Source organism: Miniopterus schreibersii (genome assembly GCF_964146895.1).
Source record: "Miniopterus schreibersii genome assembly, chromosome: 2".
Taxonomy (NCBI): domain Eukaryota; kingdom Metazoa; phylum Chordata; class Mammalia; order Chiroptera; family Miniopteridae; genus Miniopterus; species Miniopterus schreibersii.
The window spans coordinates 74363798-74387288 of record NC_138102.1 but is presented as its reverse complement, the minus strand read 5'-3'; the positions used below and the strand labels follow the sequence as shown (position 1 = coordinate 74387288).

The following is a 23491-nucleotide window of genomic DNA, read 5'->3' as shown; positions in this document are numbered from 1 at the left end:
CTATTGTGGAGGGGTCAGCTTAGTGGTAAGAGGTGGATGCAACTCTAAATCTCTACCTGAGAGCTAGTTTGTGTTTCCTATCTTGGGGACATTAAGCATGCACATCTGTTATTAAGGTGAGCTCCAGACATTTCTCAATGAATGATTATTTTGAGGACTGATTCTGAGAACAGATGGATGTGCTTAATATTTTTAAAGAGGTAGATTCCAATATGGTTGCAGAGTAGGTGGAAGTTACAATCACCTGCTCCCGGCTCCAAACTGGATTTACAGCTAAATTATAGAGCAATCAGCTGGAATAACCAACTGAAGCCTAGCTGAACTGAAATGTTATAACCAAGGATTTATAGAAGAAGCCACATAGAAACTGCTAAGAAGGGCAGAGCCCCTGCACCCAGGTGCGGCAGCTGAGAAGCTGGAGGGATATCCTGACTGCAAAACTCCTTCCTCGCAGGAACATGGGATCTCAACCCCACACAGGCATCCCCAACTCAGAGCAACAGAGATGGGAAGAGGTGATCACATAGCATGTGGTGGTGAAAATCAGTAGGAATTCAATCCACCTGGGAGACCCAGATACCACTTTCCCAGGGACAAGCACTCCTATTTGTTACAGCACCAGCCTGGGGAGTGCACTACCCAATCCCCCTCTGCTGGTGAGGCCACTCTAATGTGCTCAGTCCTGCAGAAAGATGTCTGCTGACTGCACCCAGCAGTGACTTTTGGACCCCTCTTTTTCTGGGGAGGCTCTTAACAGATACTTAGACAGTGACTAAGCTATGTGGCCTTGGAAAGAGGGCTGATCTCCCCCACCTCACATGCACAGACAGTGACCCCACCACCAACTGTTGAATCACTTGGCCAGCCCCATCCTGCTGAATTCAGCCTCACAGGGGGACCAGAGTGCCGGGCAGAGCTGGGACTTTCAGAGCATGTCTCCTGGGGAAGCTTTTGTCCAGGAATCAGACAAATGAGTGCTGTGGCTAAACCACGGGGGGGGGGGGGGCAACTGCTATCTCCCCTTCGAACTCATCCCATGCTACCCTGGGAAGGGCACCACCTCCAATAGGAGACTGGATCTGCTCTGCCAAGTCTTGGATACCTCACCCCACTGGGCTCAGCTCCACAGATAGAAGAGAGAGCAGCTCAGAACTGGGATATTCAAAGTGTGAGTCCCTCGAAAGCTATTGCCTGGGACCAGGACAAAGTGCTTAGCCTCCTCCTGCTGGATGGGCCAGCATTACCACCAATGGGAGACTCTTTTGACCTGTCCCCTGAGCCTGGTGACTCTCCTTCAGAGGGGATGGCTGGCTTCACTCAACCTGAACCTGTGGCATGCCTTTCCTGAAGGAACTAGAGTTGAAGACTTTGGCAGAGACTGAGTGGTTTGGCTCTGGAGAAGGGGTCACTTCCCCTCATTGAGTTCCTGACTGCATGACCCCCAAGTAGGGGACCTACTAGCCTTGTCCCTCTGACCCTGGTTGCCCCACCCTACCGAGCTTACAACCTGTAGAAGGGTCTGTGGGATGCTGCCAGTCTGGGCTCGCTCTACAGTCTTTCTTCAGAAGGCTCTGGAAGAAGACCAGACAACCTCAGGGGGAAGCAGAGTAGCTGACAAGTGGACGTTTACCTCAGGGAGCCTTAGTCCTTTTAAAGATTTGCCCCCAGCTCTAAGCTGGAGGAAGCTCACCCTTATACACAGATTGACCCCTCTCATGAACACTCAGGCCCAGTAGATACAGCCACAAACAATGAACAGTGTGGTAGGTCCAGACAGGTAACCCAAGGCTGGTTACACACAATGCCTGACATCGACCTGAACCTGGACCCCACCTGCATGAACACGGAACCAACACAACTAGTGGTGAGCTTCAGACCACACCTGAGCTCGACCCAACTAGCCACACAAGGAGTACACCCAAAAGGGGCTACATCACATAAACAAAATGAAGGATAAAAATTACATGATGCAAGATAAAAATATCACTCTCAGCAAAGTGGGAATACAGGGACATACCTCAACAAAATAAAAGCCATATATGAAAGATCTACAGCCAGCGTCATACTCAATGTGCAAAAGCTAAAAGCATTTGCCTTAAGATGAGGAACAATACAAGGGTGTCGGTTTTCACCACTTTCATTCAATGTAGTGTTGGAAGTCCTGCCACAGCCACCAACCAGGAAGAAGAAACAAAGGCATCTGAATTGGAAAGGAGGAAGTAAAATTGTCATTATTCGCAGATGACATGATATTGTACATAGAAAACCCTAAAGACTCCACCAAAAAAACTAGTAGATCTAATTGATAAACTCAGCAAAGTAGCAGGATACAAAATTTATATTCAGAAATCAGTGGTATATTTATACACCAATAATGAACTACCAGAAAGAGAAACTAAGAAAACAATCCCATTTACTATTGTAACAAAAAGAGGTAAGGTACCTAGGAATTAATTTAACCAAAGATGTAAAAGACCTGTACTCGGAAAATTATAGGACACTGAAGAAAGAAATTAAGGAGGATACAAATAAGTGGAAGCATATACTGTGTTCATGGATAGGAATAATTAACATCATTAAAATGACTGTACTACCCAAAGCAATCTGTAGATTCAGTGCAATTCCTATTAAAATACCAATGGCATATTTCACAGATCTAGAACAAGTATTCCAAAAATTTATATGGAACCAAGAAAAGGCCCTGAATAGCCACAGCAGTCTTGAGAAAGAAGAACAAAGTTGGAGGGATCACAACGCCGGATATCAAACTATACTACAAGGCCATAGTAATAGAAACAGCCTGGTCCTGGCATAAGAACAGGGGTATAGATTAATGGAACAGAACAGAAAGCCCAGAGATAAACCCATTTCTTTCTTTTTTTTTTTTTTAAAAAAAAAACATATCTTTATTGATTTCAGGAAAGGAGGGGGATTGAGAGATAGAAACATCAATGACGAGAGAGTCATTGATCGGCTGCAGCCCGCAACCCAGGCATGTGCCCTGACCAGGAATCGAACCCCGATCTACTGGATCCTAGGTAGGTGCTCAACCGCTGAGCCAGGCCCAGCCGGGCTAAACCCATTTCTTTATGATCAATTAATATTTGACAAAGGAGGCAAGAGCATGCAATGGAGTAAAGACAGTCTCATCAGTAAACGGTGTTGGGAAAATTGGACAGGTACATGCCAAAAAATGAAACTAGGCCACCAACTTATACTTTATATAAGAATAAACTCAAAATGGATAAAAGAACTAAATGTAAGTTACAAAACCATAAGAATCCTAGAAGAAAACATAGGCAGTAAAATCTCAGACATCTATTGTAGCAATATTTTTGCTGGTATCTCCTCAGGCAAGGGAAACAAAAGAAAAAATAAACAAATGGGACTACATCAAAGTAAAAAGCTTTTGCACAACAAATGAAATATCAACAAAGTGAAAAGGTGAACCACCACTGAATGGGAGAACATATTTGCCAGTGATACATCTGATAAGGAATTTATCTCCAAAATAGATTAAGAACTTGTACAACTCAACACCAGGAAGACAATCCAATTAAAAAATGGGCAAAGGACCTGAATAGACACTTCTCCAAAGAGGACACACAGATGGCCAATAGACATATGAAAAAATGCTCAACATCACTAATCATCAGAGAGATGCAGATTAAAACCACGATAAGATACCTCCTCACACCTGCCAGTATGGCTATCATCTATAAATCAACAAACAAGTACCGAGGATGTGGAGAAAAGGGAACCCTCATGCACTGCTGGTGGGAACGCAGACTTAAATTAAAAACGGACCTGTCATTTGACCCAGTGATCCCACTTCTAGGAATATATTGTAAGAATCTTAAAACACCAATCAGAAAGAATACATGCACCCCGATGTTCATAGCAGTGTTATTTACAATAGCTAAGATCTGGAAACAGCCCAAGTGCCCATCAGTAGATGAGTGGATGAAAAAGCTGTGGGACACTTACATATTGGAGTACTATGTGGCTGTAAAAATGAAGGATCCCTTACCCTTTGCGACAGCAGGGATGTACCTGGAGATTATTATACCAAGTGAAATAAGCCAGTCAGAGAAAGACAAATACCATATGATCTCACGTGTATATGGAATCTAATGAACAAAATAAACTGATAAATGAAATAGAAACAGAGGCATGGATACAGGGAACAGGCTGACTGCTGTCAGAGGGCAGGAGGGTGAGAAGACTGGATGAAAAGAAGGTGAAGGGAGTAGCCAAAAAACACATGCATAACATATAGACTTAGACAACAGTGTGCTGATAGCCAAAGGGAAAGGGGGTGGGAGCTATGTGGAGGTAGGCAAAGGATGGGGAAATGGGGACAGAAAGAGACTTTGCTTGGCACAAGATGCAGGGTGCAGTTGATGTTTTATTCAGTTGTACGCTTGAAATATGCATGGTTTTGCAAACCAGTGTCATCCCAATAAATTCAATTAATTAAAAAGAAAACTATTTTAAAAGAGAGTGACATAGACCAGTTTTGAATACAGAATTAGAGCAAGGGGTCAAGTCTGAGACCAAGGAAACAAAACCATAATAGCAGCTCGGTGGCACTCTTCTCACCACTGATGTCAATATGCACTCCTTCGCCCTTCAGCCCTCACTCCAGGCCAGGTCTCTAGGTAACATCAGGAACACTAACCCTTAAGAACAAAGCAGGAGCCAAGTTCACACTTATCATGCCCTCTGTTTCCATGGCCCTGGATGATAGCATGAATATCAGTGGGGGAAAATATTCCATGGAGCAGAAAGTAAAAACATACTGCCAAATAATCACCCTTCCACCAAGATGCTCATTAGACTCTATTGAAAGGCTGCTTTGGATCAGGCACTGTGCTGGGTACTTCTAGATACTTTGTCTTAGTCTTCACAATGACCTTGAGAGAAATAAATTTCTATTATTCCTTTGTGACAGGTGTGGAAACCGAGCTTCAGCAAGGTTAAGAAACCTGTCTGAGGTTGCATAAAGGGAAAAACAAAAACACAATAGTTCCATCCTAACAAAGGATGAAGGAGAGGGAGGTTTGGACTTTTATGAATTATGAGATGTGTTTTTAAGAAATCTATGGAATTGCAATCTTACTTTTCTCTTTTAAAAAAAGTAAGGTAATAAAAAAAACTTTGAATGCTTTTCAGCTGAATACTAAAATGCTGACTGTTCTGGAAAATAAAAACTTTAGAGAGCGAATGCTGGTATTGTGGGTCAGCAACCTTGTTTACAAACTATTTAATGATTGGGTGCGGGGAATCATGTCCTATAAATGTATCATATTGATGAGGTCCTAATCAGTTCAGATGTTGTCACCTTCTAGGTTTGTGCCAGTGCATTTTAGAAAGTACAAACTTTCTGTTTTAATTGGTGCTTGGCTTATTTGTTTCTTAAAACATTTGGTTTGATTTAAAATTCAAGTTAAAACTAACACTGGGGCTTTGTCCTGGTTTCAGTAAACTTGTTCATTTTTTTCCTGTATTTTAATCTGTTATTGATTTAATTGCCTGACCAAGTCACAGAATAGGTGTTCCAGATATATGTACACTTTCATACATTACAACCCTAGCACTGTAGCCGGTAAAGAGTGAGAGCCCTTTGGGAAGGAGCAATGGGCTCACAGCTCTGAGTGCAATTCATGCGCAAGGCCCATTCTCACCCAGGCGCGCTGGATCTGGGCTGACTTCTCAATACAGAAACAACCAAAGAAGAGGGGAGACACAACACCCAACTCTCCTGCTTTAGTCAGGAAGGCTGACTATCCCCAAGAACTGTGATTCCTCAAGTGCTGCTCAGGAGCCTTTCTTCCAGAACCTGTGGGTGGGCTTACCTCCCTCCCCAGGGAGGTAAAAGAGAAGGAGCAGTCTGAGGACTGGAATGCCCTCTGCTGCTCCAGCACAGAAACCTGCTGCTGGCATTTGCAGACAAACTCAGATAATGTGGTATGTGTGTTCTTAATCTCTGTTCTAACGTATCCACCAATTTAGTTATTTGCTGCCCACCAATATGCAAATGAATGACAAGAAAAGACCCTCTGCATCTGTAATTATTTTGCTGATTTACAAGCCACTTTCCTCTGTGTAGGTTTTCCTGTGTATATGCATTCACGCATGAGGGATTTCGTTATTTTTAGAAGCATACTCAGTGCATTTTTATGCTTTAATATTTTCAGGCGTCAGTAATTACAGTATTATGGATATATATACATATGTGTATGTGCGGGATTCTTTTTTTTTTCTTTCTTTTTATACAGAGTGGAGAGTAAGATTTTTTCAAGGGGGCTGAAACCCAAATTGCAGAGAGAGCGCAAGATTAAAAGATGCTCATTCCTTCCCCTGCCAAATCCTTATCTGGAATCAGAGGAGTCTTGTAATATTTGATTTTCTCCCAAGCAGCTCTGTTGAGTGGAGCCACGATCTACGTTATCCATCTGCCTACTTTGGAACAGGCTGTTTTACTATTTGGAGGTTTAAACGTTTTACGTTTTTGCCAGCGCGTTAAGAAAGGCTCTTATGTTAAATTAAGTCAATTAATAAATGGAGACACATTAAGCAATCAATTTTGTCAGCCTATCTCCCCAGCATTATGTATGGTTGGCTGTAATCACAAGATAAATGCAATGTGCTGATCTATGGTAATGTTCAATAATACATTCTGCGCCAGGCTCGATTCATCGGGGAGTTTCAGCAGGGGAGGCATTTGTTATTGGCTGTCTCTGCACCTCCAGGATAACACTTCTGTCCTTTTGATTGGCCGCCTCGCTGCTGCAAGATTCTAAGCGTCTTATTTTGATGATGAATCCGAGGGCGCTAAGCCGGTCCGGAGCCCCGCGTCTCAGAGGCTGCGCGCCTTCCAGAGCCCGAGGACCCACAGCTGCCTCCGCTGCCTTCCTGTGCCAACGACCCCCCAAAAGTTGTGATGCTTTTCTTCGCCCAGTGCTTTGGAGCTGTGTTAGATCTCATTCACCTCCGCTTTCAGCACTACAAGGCTAAACGGGTTTTCTCCGCCGCCGGCCAACTTGTCTGCGTCGTAAACCCCACGCACAACCTGAAGGTGAGCTGCTCGCTAGGGCTGGTACGCGCGCTGCGCGGGTTCGAGTCCTCCCTCGGGGGCGTCAGTGACCCTCGGTGCGCGCTCGGGGCTCCGGGCCGAGGCTGGCTCGCTGGCGCTGGCGCCGCGTCTGGGACTCGGTTGCCTCGCTGGCTCGTGCTGGCTCCCCAGGGGGCTCGGTGCTTCTCTCTGGCAGCGTGTGTGTGTGTGTGTGTGTGTGTGTGTGTGTGTGTGTGTGTCCCCGAGTGGCCAGAACAACTGGAGTGACTGTTTCATTTCTTTCCCCCAAGCAGTCAGCCCGAGAGCATGGTGGGGGTCAGAAGTGGAGGTGGAGGGATGAGGGGGCGTCCCCCCCTCAAATATTTGTGGGCAAGTGTTCAGTCGACGGGATTTGAAAAGTTACCCAAATTGCAGTCTGCTCCATGTGTTTGCAAAAGCTGGTAGGCACATGGATTTGGGGAGCCCCCTCTGGCTGCTGCTGAAGTAACGGGGGCAGAAACACCCAGACAGGGACCTGGGAGTCGGCGAGGGGGCTCAGTCTGCGAAGTGTTTTTCCTTGAGTGAGTGAGCGCGCGTGTGTGTGTGTGTGTGTGTGTGTGTGTGTGTGTGTGTGTGTGTGTGTGTGAAAGAGAGAGACACAGAGAGACAGAGTCAGAGAGACGGGAATTTGCCGTCTTTGCTGCCTGCGAGCTAGATACGCCCCCGCCCCCTCCCCCGCTCCCCGCCCCTTGCCCCGAGGACCGAGGCGGCGCGTGGGCCTCGGAGGGGCAGTGACGCCCCGAGTCGCCGCCGGCCCCCCCCCCCCCGCCGCTGCGGCTGCTGCGCCGCCTGTGGCCGCCCCGCTGCGCTCCTGGCGCCGAGGCCTCGGCATTTGTGCCTTCGGGTCAATGCTCTTTAAAAGAACAGCCAAGATATGGGATCCTGGAGGACCGCACCACATCCCGGCCAAGACTGATGGGGAAATGAATCAGGAGCCACTAGCGAGCGGTGGGGAGTCGGGGAAAGCATAGCAGTAGTTGGGGGGGGGGGGCAGGGCTGAACTCCCCAAATGTGAAACAGCCGTCAGGACTGACGGCTAAAATAAATGGTGGACTCATTGGGAGTTGCTTTCCCATCCTCACTGTACCCAGGGCTGAGTGACAAGGGGAAGGTCTGCAGGAAGAGCGCTGGAATAATCTCTGTGAGGGTATGTCTGTCATTCTGACCACTGATCTTGGGCAGGAAGGGTGCTGTTTGTTGCTCATCACTTTATAAACTCCTGTAAAGAGTTAGACTCTTCTCAGTCGGATCACTGCAGGTCAATGCTGGTGGATGCCTCCAACACCACCACTCAATTTCTGCAAGTCCCTAGAAGGGGCAGCTGCCTGGGGCCCCTGGGGCCATTGTCAGGCCAGTCCTGGGTAGAGGGGTGATGGGTTGCTCTGCACCCGCTGTGATGAACTGGCTTGCTGTGGCACCCAAGCTGTGACTAACAGCATCTCAGGCAATCTCTCCCTCTCTCGTCCCTGTGCTTGCTCTTGATGTCTCTCTCTTTCCCCTCATTTCACTATTTCTTTTTTCCTTTATGGCTGAGTTTTGTAAATGAGAATTCACGGCCGTCATCCTTGGCAAAGCAAGTGTATGGTGTACATATTAAAATATGAATCTGAATTCCATTTCATGGCCACTTTTCAGAACTCATTCAAACTCCCATTATTTTGTCACTTTACATTAGTTCCCTGTGGCAAGAAATTTTGTTTACTCCTGTTTTGCATTTTAATACATTTAACAATTGTTTATGAGATTTAGCATTTCCAAAGTTTGAATTTATATGGCTCATTGACTACTGCTGCTGATGGAGGAACAGAGGGGTGCTCAGATCTCTGTGTGGGGTGGGGTGGGCTGAAATGCATTTGTGTGTATTTTTCAGTGATGTATGCCTGGATACTGACAAGTAGTCCTGCAGCTGAAACCCAGGAGTCCAGAGTCAGGTTGCTGGCTGTGGGTCTGCTCTGATTAGCTGAGTGACATCAAGACTCAACCTCTCTGAACCTTTCCTAACTTTCAAAATGAACATACAGATACCTATCCTGTTTCCTCCATGGCTCTGTGAGGCTGAAAAGAGATACTAGATGTGGATGTAGATACTAGATTTTTTTCCTTCAAAAAAAATTATGTTATTGCACATAATATGTAGGGATTAATTAGGAACTTCAGAAGTTGTCACTTAAAGACTTTAGCCAACTTAGAAACCATATAAGCAGTAACATAAATATAGGTGACATATGCTTTGAGAGGCTATTTTCCATGCCTCACTTTTTCAAATACATTCTCATTTGGCTTTTCACTTTCCATAAAAAACCACTTAAGAGATTTTGCTCAGATGAGCTTCACTGCAGGTAAGCAAAGCCAGTTGAGTGCTGCTAATGCAACCAGGGAATGCAGCAGAACAAACAGGATTCACAGAGGCTGTGCCAGGCAGAGAGACCTCTTTAGCCCAGGTTACCTCCTTGGAGGCTTAGATAACATCTTGTGCTCTTCCATGATCCAGGTGGCAAATTGGGTCAATTTTACCTGCTTTTCAAACCTGAGGGCTAACAGTAATTTGCAGAGCTTTTTTTTTTTTTTTTTTTTTTAAATATATCTTTATTGATTTCAGAAAGAGAAAAGGAGAAGGGGAGAGAGAGAGAGAAACATCAGTGAAGAGAGTCATTGATCGGCTGCCTCTGGCATGCCCCCGACTGGGAACTGAGCCCGCAATCCGGGCATGTGCCCCGATCGGGAATCGAACCTCGATCTCTTGGGTCATAGTTCGATGCTCAACCACTGAGCCATGCCTGGCCGGGCTGCAGAGCTTTTAAAGGACCAGTTCCATAGGAGCATTGCTGCTATCATCATTTATATTAAAAAGTGCATAAAACCTCAAAAGAAAAGTGCTCCTCCTAAGCATTAATTTCCATAAACAGACCACAGAAATATGGCTGGGATATAATAAGCTGTGATCCACATGGGAAAAATTCTTTTAAAGAAAAAAAAAAAGCTGTGGCAATGTTAACCCAGAATAGCTATTGATCTGTGGTGCTTCCCCACACTTTGTATGACACGCTGGTACACAGAATGGTGACTAAGGACAGAGACTACAACCTTGTTTTCAATTTTCTAGGTGGCATGTAGCTACATAAGAGGGCTAGGAAGCTTGTGTTTTTTGTTTTGTTTTGTTCTGTGGAAGCATTTTTGCACTTTGTCCTTTCCTGAGCTTTCCTGCGAATGCTGACTGTATTTTAGGACCTGAGGCAAGTGCTAAATTATAATCAAAATTCACTTATTGAGCAGAGAAAATTGTGTATTTATCATGCTTGTATAGGTCACCTTCATTCTTAATCTTATTATGGCGATTACTCAGTAACCTGGAATTCCTTCAAAGCTGATGCCTTTCCTTCTAAATGGAAGGCAGAAGACTTCCCAGGAATGTAGACACCCTGGCTAAAGTCATTACGCCCCTTACTTCCTACCTTAATTAAAAGGGATGTTTGGTGTAGCTGGCCTGGAATATGAGGAGCCTCTGCTTTAAGCAAGTCCCAGGCAGGGCAAGGAACTATAGCAGAGCAGTCTCTGTAGAGTGCAAATGACACTCTGTGTTTCCCTTTGTCTGTTTGTTTGTCTGTCTCTGCCTGTAGGGAGGGCTCCTTGCACAGAGGATGCCCCCTACCTCTCCTTCCTACACCATGACAGTGACCACTGCCAAGGAGCCAGTGTTCTTGGCTGGCTGCCCTCTGCTTCTTCATTCACAGAGGTCACTGAAATGCAGCCAGCGGGCTCCAGGCTGGCGCCAGTGAGGGCTCTGGCTCCTGGTCTGGATTTGGCACTTCTTTCTTCCTCTTGCCTTTTGCTTGTTTCCAAATCCAAAATGCCTTTCTCTCCTATCTCCTCTCCAATCCACTCTAGCTGCGTCTATAATGCCCTGTGCTGGGCAGTCCTCCCTCTTCTTCCCCAGCTCCAGAGGTGCCCTCTGAGGTGTGGACTGGCCAGTCCCTGCACTCAGGCATTTCCAGGGAAGGATCTGTAGTGACAGCCAGAGTCCCTCTGGGGTCAGTCCTCAGCCCTTCCTAAGCAGATAGTAGCTGAGCTGAGGCCAGCAGGGTAACTTCCTCCTCTTACCACAGCCCTTGATAAACCAGTTTCTGAAAGTAGACTAGTAAGATGCTTTCTGACAAACTTCCAAAAGGCCCTTACTGGGGTCAGCATCATTGCTGAGACTATAGTGCCCTCCCAGCATCCAAGTGTGAGAGCATAGCCTCTCCATCTCTACTGGGAAGTTATTCATGCCTCTATCCAGCCTTCCCAGAGCTCTTCTTTATTGTAACCTGTTAACCTTGGATTTACACACACACAATGGGGGGGGGGGGGGGATGTGGGACAATAATGACTTTAAGTGCCTGACAGATACTAAATAGAAAATTAGGGCATTTTAATACCATTACTTGAAGCGTCCACATGCTTTTCATCCACAGACCAACCTATGTGGATGAAGTGTGTTGAGTGACTGAAAGTGGGGATGGGGGTGCATGGAGGAGGGGGATCATCAAAGGAGGGAGCCAAGGAGGAAAGTGTGGCAAAGCCAAACATTGCCCCTACTGTTTATGGAATAATCTTTGCAAGTCCCATGGGCCCTGGGGCTTTCACTAACTCTGCCTGACACAGTGCAGTAAGCAGCTGAATGAGAGCTAAAGACCTAAGCATTGTTTTTAGAAATTCAGAGGTGAGCTTTGGAGTGTTCAGCCTGAATACCTTGTCAAAGCAGTTAAAGGTTCCAACAAGATTGTTTAATTGTGTAGGTTACTCAGTTCTTACTGACACAGCCACCTCAGGGGGTCTCATTCTGAGTCCTCTAGAAATAACACCGTCTTCCTCCTGCTGTCCAGGCTGGAGCCTCCTCACAGCTCATTAGCACCTTCGAGGGCAGAAAGGATACGGGAAAAGCCAGAGCCAGTGGTGCTCACTCTAGGAGCTTAATTCTAAAGGCTTTCTCTGCAACCTCTTCCAGCCCTTTGGTTTCTGTGAATATTGTATGATACTCTACTCTGTGGGCACAGAGCAGTCATGGGGCTTTTCTGGTTAATGGTAATTGCAAATGAGACTCTTGAGTCACATAACTGGATGCCCTTAGTCCCACGCAGTCATTTGGTGAACTTTCAGTGATGGAGTTGCAGAGAAGGCTGAAGCTGAGAAGGTGAGTCGATTATCTCTGTACCACATTTACCAAGCAGTCCCAAAGCAAATTTTATGGAACTTCTTTAACCATGGTCTCTCAAGCTGCAGGGGCTGTTTGGAAGAAATTAGAAAGCAGGTACTGAGAACTTTCTTTGAAATGCACAAAGAGGTCAGAGTTATTTGGATGGCTTCCTTGGGGTAAGGCTGATTATTTTTCAAGCAATTAACAGTAAGAAAAAATTTAATTGTCTGTGAAGGTATTTTACCCTTAACAAAGTCATTTTGATTTGACCAGCTCTGTTCCCCTAGGGGAAAATTTGACCTGTTTAGACATTAATGTCACATGGAAGGGGTAAATCTAGAGAATGGAGGCCTGTCCTCCCAGGGGGTATGCAGCTTAGGGAATGACCAGGAGAATGTCAGAACTGGGGGGGTTAACTCTTACTTTACAGTCAAGGGAACTGAGTCCAGAGAGGGGAAGTGACTTGTGTTAGTTTCCTATGGCTGCTATAACAAATTACCACAAGCTGAGTGGCTTTAAACGAGAGAAATATATTCTCCCACAGTTCAGGAGGCAAGAAATCCAAAATCAAGGTGACAACAAGGCCATGCTCCCTCCAAGGCTCCAGGGAAGAATCTTTTCCTTGCCTCATCCAGCTTCTGGTGGCTCCATGTGTTCTTTAGCTTGTGGCCACATCACACCAGTCTCTGCCTCTGTGGTCACATTGCCTTCTCTTCTCTGTGTGTCTATCTCATAAGAATGCATGTGATTGCATTTAAGGTCTACCTGGATAATCCAAGATAAACTTCTCTCAACAGCTTTAATGTAATCACACCTTTAGTCATATAAAATAATATTCACTCTTGCCATACGAGGTAATACTCACATGTTCCAGGAATTAAGATGTGATCATGTTTTGGAGGGCCACCATTCAACCCACTACAGGACTTTTGCAGAGTTAACTTATTTCCTGACGGAATTGGAACCAAAATGTAGGTCTCTTAGTGACAGACCTATATTCCCTGCACTGTCCTGGGATGCCTTCAGATCAGCCCTAGCTAGATGGCCCTTGCCTGGATACATTCTCTGGAAGCAGAAAACCAGAGGGACTCTCTTCAGGTGCCACATCAGTCTGCCCTGGACAGCAGCAGTATGACCCCATGGGATGTACCCCGCACTCAACCATTTCACCTTCACCAGACCCACATTTTCTTAGCAAATTGGAACCTCTACAGTATCACCCCTTTACTCCCCACCTCCTCCACAAATCTTCTTTCCTTTTTTTCAAATTCTTTTAAAAATAATACAATTTAGATGGATGCATGCACATCATATATTGAAAATGAAATAATAACAAGATACATAGTCAAAAGCATAGTGCTTTATATTTGCCCTTGGTGCATATTTTATTTTATTTATTTTAATTTTATTTTTCAAGTACAGTTGATATCCAATATTATTTTGTATTAGTTTCAGCTGTCTTGGTGCATATTTTATAAATCCACCAGACCAACATGGAGGGAAACAGTGGGTGTGGGGGAAAATCTGGGCTCTGGGAGAGACTGTCCTGAATTCAAACCCAGACTGTGCCACTTGCTGATTTGTGACTTTGAACAAACGACTTGGCTTCTCAGAGGCTCCATTTCCTCATCTATAAAAAGGAGAAAATAATGCTTGCATTTTATGGTGGCTGTGCTGTTAGGATTAATCGAGCTCACATAAGGAAAATGTCTGCCATAGAGGAGAGTCAGTAAAGAGCAGTTATTGTCAACAAGGTCATTACAATGAATGCGACTGCTCAGAAGCTAGTGTCCACTCCCCACAATCCCACCTGGGAGAGGCTGGCTTTCTCTGCCTCTCCACCTCCCTCTCTACAAGCCTCAGTATTTGCTGTTCCTTGGAATGTAAATTGCCCTTGGCCTTGAAGAGAATTTTGAATAGAACAATTTCTTACCTTACATAAAAGTCAGATTTGTCCTTAATGCTAAATCTCAAAGAAAACTTTAAACCCTGCATGGGTTATGAGCCCAGCAGCCCAATGGGAGAAGGGCTGGACCTCAGGAGAATAGGGTATCCATGTTGGGACAAAGGCTAAAGAGTGGGGTCCCCTATCATTCACAGAGGCAGGAACCAGCTGTTCAGATCAGTCCCCTTATCCACCCAGCCTGAAACTTGCCCCTCATGACTTATGCATGACTTCTTTTCATTAGCAGCAGATGAGTGAGCACGTGGGTAAGTGGCTCTGTGAGGGGGCTCTGATCCCGAGGCTGTGGATCTGAGTCTGAGTGACACCACTGAGAGATTCAGCAGGGTAGGTGGAGGTCGGTGGGCAAAAACCACACACTCCTGGGAGACTAGATATTTCTCTCTGCCCTTCAGTTCATTCTACCTTGAGAAGTAGCTTCAATCTGAGGGGGGTGGAGATGAAGAGGGGGTCGATGCTCAGTGGAGGCTGCAGTCCCTGGAATCAAGGAAGGGTGAGAGAGATGCTCTGACCTTGCTGAGGCAAGAAAGAATTCCTGGATCCCACTGTCATCAGAGAATTTTAAAAAAGCACCAGGCTAGGCCATGGGCCTGAGTCCCCTGCACTCCAATCTGAGTTGTCTCTCTCTCTTTCTCTCTCTCTCTCTCTCTCTCTCTCTCTCTCTCTCTCTCTCTCTCTCTCACACACACACACACACACACACACACACACGATGGTAATTCTGAGATGCCAACTTCTTTGGACCCTGAGAGATCTCCGAATAGCAGTGCAGGATCACAGGATGCAAAGCCCAGTGGATGGAGGATCCTGATCCCCAGCACTGAGGAAGACTGGAAATGAACAAGATCCTTCTCCCCCAACCAGTCTGTGCCTGACCACTGGTCTCAGGACAGAGGTAAGGGAGAAAGTAGGCCTAGGAAAGAATAGTAACATTTTAGTTGAGGCTCCAGGGTATGGGTTTTGGAGTCAGACAGATCTGGGTTTGAATCCAATGCTGTCATGTTCCTTGAGTAATGTCTTTGACCTCCTTGAGCCTGCATTTTTTCACCTATGAAATGATTATTGTGAAGATGAAATAATGTGTGCATAAAGTGTTTAGCATAGCACCTAGCACATAATAAATACTCCATAAATGGTAGCCATGTTACTATTAAGTGGAGTCCCTTAGAGATATTATCTGATGCACAGGACGTGACCAAGGGTTTTTAGCCCAGCTTGCATGGGTGACCAAACTTTTCCTATTCCAACTGGATGTTGGGGACAAGAGAGGGAATGGCCCTGTCATTGAGTGCCCATGATTTTGAAGCGTAATAGGTTCAAGCTAAGATAACCAGAGTGATTCTTTAGTTCTAGGTTGTGGTCTAGCAGATGAGGCCCAATTGATGAATTGACTTGCCCAAGGTCACAGCTGGTGAGGGGCAGAATCCATTGCTCCATCTGTGTCACACTGCTGGGGGGTGGGGACACTGCCTTTATAACATGACCCATGGCAGTGCTGGACATCTTCACAAGGGGTCCTTGTGCTCAGGAATTTGCCAGGATGTAAGCCAATGGGGCAACAGTGAGCATTGAAAAGGCAAATATTGCTTGTGTGTCTAGTGCTGGCAAAGACAGGGATGAGGCTCCAAGTGAAGTCACCAAAGCCACAAAGCCATAACCCCAGACTTTTAAATAACAGGAAGGGTCAAGTTCTGCTTCAAAATGCTACATTTTTATCTTGACCATTGGCCCAGGATGAAAGAGCCATCAGAAAATGGATTTGAAACCAGCCTAATGTTTTCAGCCCAAGAACATGGTCCTTGCGGATAACTTAGAATTGTGGTCTAACTGGAAATGTCGGTTTTCCTCACAAGATCCTGTATCTCAATCATTTCTTGGTCCTGTAATGTATTTTTAATCACACATCCATGATTAGTAAGGAGATGTGTGCTGCAGGGCTGTTTCTAGCTGCAGCACAAGGAACTCCAGCCAGGAGAGAGCAGCCTGCAGATGGGATAGGGCAGGGCCTTGCAGATAAAACCAGAGAATGTCCTCTATGGAGGAGAAAGGCCACTGCAGATGGTGTTTGGAGAAAGAAGACGGGGTTAGCTTGGCATTAGCAAGGTCCCACAGAGATGGAACCAAATGCAGATCAATAACAGATTTTACAAAAGGCTGGCCAGCAAGTCTAGCCAGCTGCCCAGCTTTGTAACCAGACACTATGGCCGGCCCTTTAGCTCTAGCTCCTACAACCCCGCCAAAGATGTGCTGGGAAGTCTGAGGCAAGCAGCCACTCAGAACCTCAGGTTCCCTTTCTATAAATAGGAGTATATTGTGACTTATACTAAGGTAAGCCAACTACACATCCTGAAACCCTACGACAATAGTTTTCTATTGTCTCAGTTATGCACTCAATAATAATGATGATGATAAGAAAAATGACTACCCTTTATTGAAGGCATGCTATGTGCAGGAACTGTGTTAAATGCTATGTATTTGACTCCCACTAGGAAGTGGTATATTACTATCATTCTCCATTTTACAGATACTAAAGCAGAAAAAGGTGAAAGAGCTTGCTCAATGTCACACAGCTCTTTGTGGCAGAATCTTTTTAAGTTAAAATCCTGTGCTTGTAAGCACTTATTGGTACCCCATGCTTTAGTGTTCTCTTTTCACAACAAATAAGTGAGCCAACTTGCTCGGCCATAGGTCTAATATTGAGTATATTATATTTCATTTAAAAGCATTGATCTGGCATTCTGTCTTATTCACCCTTGTGTGTATATACATCAAACACGCACTAGATGCTCCAGGTGCTGGTGGACAACCCTGGGAGGCATGTTCTAGGCTTCTCCGAGCTGTCCATGGAATCAAGCCCTGTGGCCTACAGCAGTGACTTATTCCCTCCTCCTGCTTCCTGGAATCACCTCCCAAATAAACTCCTGCATCCAGGGCCTTATCTCAGGCTCTACTTTGGGGGAACCCAAATGAAGACTATGTATGTGTATGTTTTATTAGCTAACGTTTATTGAGCCCTTACTAAGTGCCAAGTGCTATGCTAAGTAATTTACCTGAATTAATTGCCTTTTTAAAAAATCCTCAGAATAAAGCCATCAGCCTATTCCCATATTACCCATGAGGAAGCTGAGGCATAGATTAAGAAACTCATGCAAGGGTGTGTCCATTGACTGGTGGACTTAAGCTGGTGCGTTTAATCTCTAGGTTATGCTGTCTCTCCCTCTTCATCACAGGATTGGTTGTCTGGAAGCTTCTATGAAGAGCCCAACTATCCAAATTCAGGCTCAGTCAAAATTGTGATTTTCATGAAATACTTAAGGAAAATCTTTGCAACAATTTTACCTAAAAGCTCAACTCAAATTACCCTGCAGAAAAGGAAATTTGTGCCCTATGACTTTTTAAAAAATGGGTTACATGGTTTGACAGGTGGACAAACCGTCTGAAACTAGCAGTGACCCCCAAATCTGGGACATGTGATTGACTCGCTTCTCAATGACAATGGGAGCTGGTTGAGGACATCAGAAATGCAAGTGCTCTCTAAGCATTGGGATAGCATTAAATGGGTCACTTTTCCTTTGAGAAAAGAAAAAAATGAAAGAAATCTTTTTATACAAAGCAAAATTGTCCTTTAAGAGAACATGGCTCTTACCATGTTGTACCTGTTCTCTGAGAGATCCATAGGCCTTTGAAATTTCCTTTCTCATTAGCAGTCATACTTTATTAGTAAATTGGGTTTCTTAAAGCAAAGAGGAAAAAATTTTAATGACTATTTTCTACCTAATTTAACTCAGCCTTTACCTTGATTTCTGGTAAACCTTTCTCCTAATGCCCTTCAAACATTTTCTCTTTCCAAAACTGCCGTGGGAAGAACTGAGAGAGGGAGGTGTCAAGGTGAGAGGGGAGCTTGTTGAAGGAAAGTACAATGATGTTTGTGAGGTTTGTTTCCGGTGTGCAAGCTGAAGAAATTCAGGTCAGGGTTTATATTGACATCAGAGAACGTCTAAACACTCAGCCAGGAGCTGTGGAGGGAAGTCACCAAAGTAAAGCCTGGAGTTAAGGCTCATCCAGCAGTCCTGACATCTGGAAAAAGTCACACAGTGCAGTAGAGGGCTCACAGAGGACACGAAAGTGGAAGGAATGAAAGGAATTCTGTGAGGAAAGTGCCTCAGACATCCAAGTCCCCCATGACACCTGCTCATCACAGTGCCCCTGGGCTTTGGCATGAGAGCAACAGGGCAGGAGCTGGCACCATAGGCACCTCTGCTGTGTCCATGCTCTGCCTGGCATTCCCACAAGTAGGAGAGCTGATGAGCACATTAAGAAGCTGCCTCATTGAAGCCAAAGTGATACATCTGTTTATAGTAATTAAATAAAAGCCAATTGGACCCTTCTCAGTATGCTTACTGAAGCAAGTGCCAGATACACAAGACTCTCTAAGAACCCGAGAGAAATTAGAGGCAGAAAGGAGAGCTGCCAGGCACTTACTAACCACACCTTGAAAATACTTGGCAGAGGAAGTTTTCTCAGAACCAAGAGGCTAAGCTTTTATTTGCAGTCTGGCTCCGTTCCGTGGGGTCTGAAACAGTCATTTAATCTTGGCTTCTCTGTCTGTCAGGTGAGAAGGTGACACTGCTCTCTGCCTCTCTCTGAGGTGACCTTGGTGTGCAGCGATGGGTCGTTACCACTGGCTTTATCCACATGCTGCCTCTTTTCAAAAGGGGCTTGGGGCAGTTTACACCAAATGATGGAGTGACAAGGTAAACAAAATGGAAGTAAAATGGAGAATGCAAGTAGATTAATTGTATGGACATAATTTATTAACCATAGGTGACAGAAATTTAGCAGAAAAGTGAAATTCTACCTATGTGCTCTAAACAACTCTCAATGTTACTGGGACAATCATGACTTTTGGACTAAAATATGGCTTCAAATTTAGTTCCAATATTTATAACTCTGTGACCCTTGACAAGTTACTTAACCACTCTGAGCTTCGTTTTCCTTGTCTATAATAAGACATACATGTGAAGTTAAGGAGGAGCAAATGTGACAACTATATGCAAAAGCACCTAGACCAGTGCCAGGCACGTAGTAGGGCCCTTGTAAACACTGATTTCTTTTTTCCCTCCCGCCTTCCCTTCTTCTCTCTTCCTGCCTTCCTTTTTCTTTTCATTTGTTTTCCATGCTAAGTAAGGAAGTCTCCAGGGAACACCTCTGACATTATTTGATTAGTGGGTTAGAGGGAAATCTCTGGGGATGAGAGTTTGGAATTATGAAAGGAAGAGAACCCTGCCATGCAGAGAAGAGACACACTTTCCAGATGCGGAATGACTCAATTACCTTATCCAAAGCCACCAGATGAGTCTTCAAAATTGGCTGCATCTTATTTTTGTTATCTGGGTGTAGAGTTAATACGGTGGATTCCTTCCTATACCTCAGATCTCCCAAAGGGATCTGGGAGGAGAAAGGAGAATATTGGGAGGGCAGGGCTGCTGTTATGGTGGCTCAGGGCACAGCGCTAGACAGGCGTGATGCTTCACAGCAGCGGATGGCTGGGTGATCCAGGGGGCGCTGGAACCCGCCGCTCTCTAACCGTTAGAAAATAAACATGACGGGGAACGAAATGGTGGCCGGATAGGTGGAAGGTACACTCCCCTCCTCCCAGGACCAAACTGAAAATACAACTAAAATATAGAATAATCAACCCGAATAACCAGCCAAAAACTAGCTTAACAGAAGTCATAACCAAGCATTTATAGAAGACGGCACTTCGACTGTAGTTGGAAGGACCGAGATGCACAAAGGGCTGGTCCCACTCCCACTGACAGCGGCTGAGGTTCTGGAGGGATATCTCAGCTGCAAAGGTTCCCTCTCAGGAGCATGGTATCCCAATCCCACCATAGGCTTCCCAGCCCAGAGCACCAGAGCTGGGAAGAGGCACCCACATAACATCTGGCTGGGAAAATCAGCCGGGATTCTGTCCACCAGGGATAGACAGGAGGCTGCTAGAGACACAGGCATCCTCTGAAAGGGCCAGCACAAAAAATCTCATTTGCTGCCACTCACCCTGGGCTCTGGGGGAAGGAGAGTGGAGGGGACTAGAATAGTGTGAGGAGACACTGGGGTTTGTGGCTCTGGGGAGAGAGTTGAAGGGACAGCTGTCCGGATCCCTGTGCTGAATCCCTCTACACACCGCAGATACCATCTTTCTTGGATGGAGCATTTCCCGCCTTATGGCATCAGCCTGGGGAAAGCAATGAGCCCTGGCTGGTGTGGCTTACTTGGTGTGAGCATTGTCCCAAGCCCCGAAAGGCCATGGGTTTGATTCCTGGTCAGGGCACATACCTAGGTTGTGGGTTTAGTCCCCTATTGGGGTGCATACAGGAGGCAACCAATCGATGTTTCTCACATTGAAGTTTCTCTCTCTGTCCCCTCCTCTCTCCAAAATCAGTAAGCATATCTTCAGATGAGGATTAAAAAAAGAAAACCACAATGAGATATCACCTCACACCTGTCAGAATGACTATCATCAATAAATCAATAAACAAGTTTTGGCAAGGATGTGGGGGAAAGGGAGCCCTCATACACTGTTGGTGGGAATGCAGATTGGTGCAGCCACTGTGGAAAACAGTATGGTGTTTTCTCAAAAAATTAAAAATGAAGCTGCCTTATGACCCAGCAATTCTACTTCTGGGAATATATCCAAAGGAACCTGAAACACTGAGTTGAAAGAACATATGCGCCCCTATGTTCATTGCAGTGTTATTTACAATAGCCAAGGTTTGGAAGCAGTCCAAGTGCCCATCAGTAGATGAATGGATAAAAAAGCTGTGGGACATTTACAAAATGGAATACTACACTGCAATAAAAAATTTTTTTTAAAAAAGGAAATCTTACCTTTTGCAACAGCATGGATGGACCCAGAGAGCATTATGCTAAGTGAAATAAGCCAGTCAGAGAAAGACAAGTATCACATGATATCACTTATACGTAGAATCTAATGAACAAAATAAACTAACAAACAGACTAGAAACAGACTCATAGATACAAAAAACAGACTGACAGAGGGAGGAGGGTTAAGGGTTGGGTGGAAAAGGGGTTAGGTGAAGGGATTAAGTAAAAAAAAAAAAGATACCTCATGGACATAGATAACAATATAGTGATTACAAGAGGGAAATGGGTTGGGGGAGGTAGAAGAGAGCAAACAGGGAATAAGTGGTGATGGAAGGAGGCTTGACTTGGGATAGTTAACACAAAATACACAGATGATGTATTATAGAAATGTACACTTGAAATCTACATAATTTTATTAACAAATGTCATCCCAATAAATTTAATAAAAATTTTTTGAAAAGAAAATATGACAAATACAATTCCCTCTTACTCTCTGAGGTCATATGGGTATGTATGTTCAAGCAGGCAGGATGTGGTGACTGCAGAGCGACCATCAGCAAAAATTCCAGGCAACTGGTTGGCGTCAGGGAAAGGCAATAGCAGGAAGCAGCCCGGTGGTCTCTGCTGTGAATCCTGCAGAGGCTTCTTGGGTGAGACTCAGGCCCTGCTCATTCTGTCTCACTAACCCCTTTATAGATTTAATCACGGCCCTCAGACTCTTTCCCTCTATGCAGTTATTTGTACACCTGTGTCTCCGTCAGACGGTGAGTCCCCCAAGGCCTCTGTGTCCCCAGGCCTAGTGTACATGACCGGCACATAGTGCACACTTAGTAAATGTGGGTCTAGTTAATAACTGGAAGGCTCTGGTCCATGAGAACAAGGAAAGGAAGTGGGAGAACCGAGCATGTTGTCAAAACAGAGGCTCAAGGACGCGGAAAGAGACGGAGCCTGTCTTGGGAAGCCTGCTCTTATCTAGAAACTCTCTAGGAGGAAGACAGTCAGGTTACAAAGCCAGAGCTAGACAAGCAGTGAGACTTATCCCAGACCCCCCAGACCCCTCCTGTCTAAAGACAGTGTTGGGTTTCTGAGCCTAGACTGGGCCTGGGCTCACAGTTGGGGTCAATGATACAAGAAAGTGTAGTGTGATACCAAGGGTTGGACTCGGGAGCCACCCTACCTGTGTTCAACTACTGCCATTATCAGTCTTGTGACTTTAGATTTGTAACTTAGCTTTTTTATGTCTCAGTTTTCCTATCTGTAAAAAGAGTATAATAATATTATCCACCTCCTAGGGTTGTTGTAAAGACTAAATGAGTTAATATAGTAGATTGCTTGGAACAGTGGTTAGCACAGGTAAATGCTACATGGGTGATAGATATTATTATTGCTGCTGCTGTTATCATCATTACCAGATGTGAGGCACACTTAGTCCATAGGTCCTGACAGTGATGCAGTGAAAAGTGAAAGAAGAATTTAGTGATTTTGGCTTCTATCTACCTAATATATAGCTGCTCCAACTTTAACTGGTTAGGAATTGATCATCTGAAGATTAGTTCTCTACATGTTGTTGAGAAATGTTTTAAGGTCCACGTTTTGAGAGCCCGGGAAACAGTCACTCCCACAATAGTGCCACAGGTTGACTTTTTAAGAAACATGGGTTTGGAGTTGGTTTGCTGGTGCGTTCAAATGAATCAGGGCTTTATAGCTTAGGGGATGGGAATCAGTCTTCCTCTTTCTGTCTTTATAGTCTGTTTTGTGGGCTCTCAGGCCTAAAGGGGATAAAAGAACATTAAAAAGCCCCTTTAGTTGTTAAAGGAAAGTTCCTGCTTATTTTCTGTTTTTTATAGTATTTTGAGTTTTATTATAAGAATACACACATAACAAAGATTGTATGAGTCATTTCTTGGCTCTACTTGCATTTAGTACTTACTCTTGAGCAGCTTTCTTTGCTTTTACTATCTTGACAAGTTCCTTATATCGTTTCAGGCGGTCCTTCTTTGCCTTGCCAGGCACTGGGTCTGCTATTTTTTTCCCCATCTTTTAGGTGTATTTACTGGGTATATTTTCAAATCTTGTTCCAAAAGCTTCTGTTCTTCTGTTGTCCAAGGAGTGAACATGGACCTTCCTGAAGGGGTTGCAGTGTCTGCTTGAGGCACCACTCCATGTTCTTTTTAAATTTATCAACACACTTACTGTGTGCCAGATACACTGTTCTAATTACAAATATTAATCTACTTAGTTGTCAAAATAATCCCTGTGAAATATAGCAGTTATTGCCACTGCTTTACAGATGAGGAATGAAGATAAGCCGTGTGATCACAGCCAACAGCAGTGAGTGATGAGCCAGGAT

At 44.9% G+C, this 23491-nt stretch overlaps 1 protein-coding gene across 2 annotated transcripts in view; it reads left to right on the top strand.

The window, feature by feature from the left end:
- The first annotated feature begins 6804 nt into the window (after positions 1-6804).
- SIAH3 (siah E3 ubiquitin protein ligase family member 3) overlaps positions 6805-23491 on the top strand; it is a 71639-nt gene continuing 54952 nt past the window's right edge. The window contains exon 1 of one of the 2 annotated variants that reach the window (XM_081128548.1): positions 6805-7081. In XM_081128548.1, the coding sequence (XP_080984674.1) occupies positions 6947-7081 (135 nt within the window). In that variant the 5' untranslated portion in view covers positions 6805-6946. Of the gene's footprint in view, positions 7082-8142; positions 8265-23491 lie in introns of those variants that run through there. The other variant, XM_081128549.1, reaches the window with a different exon arrangement.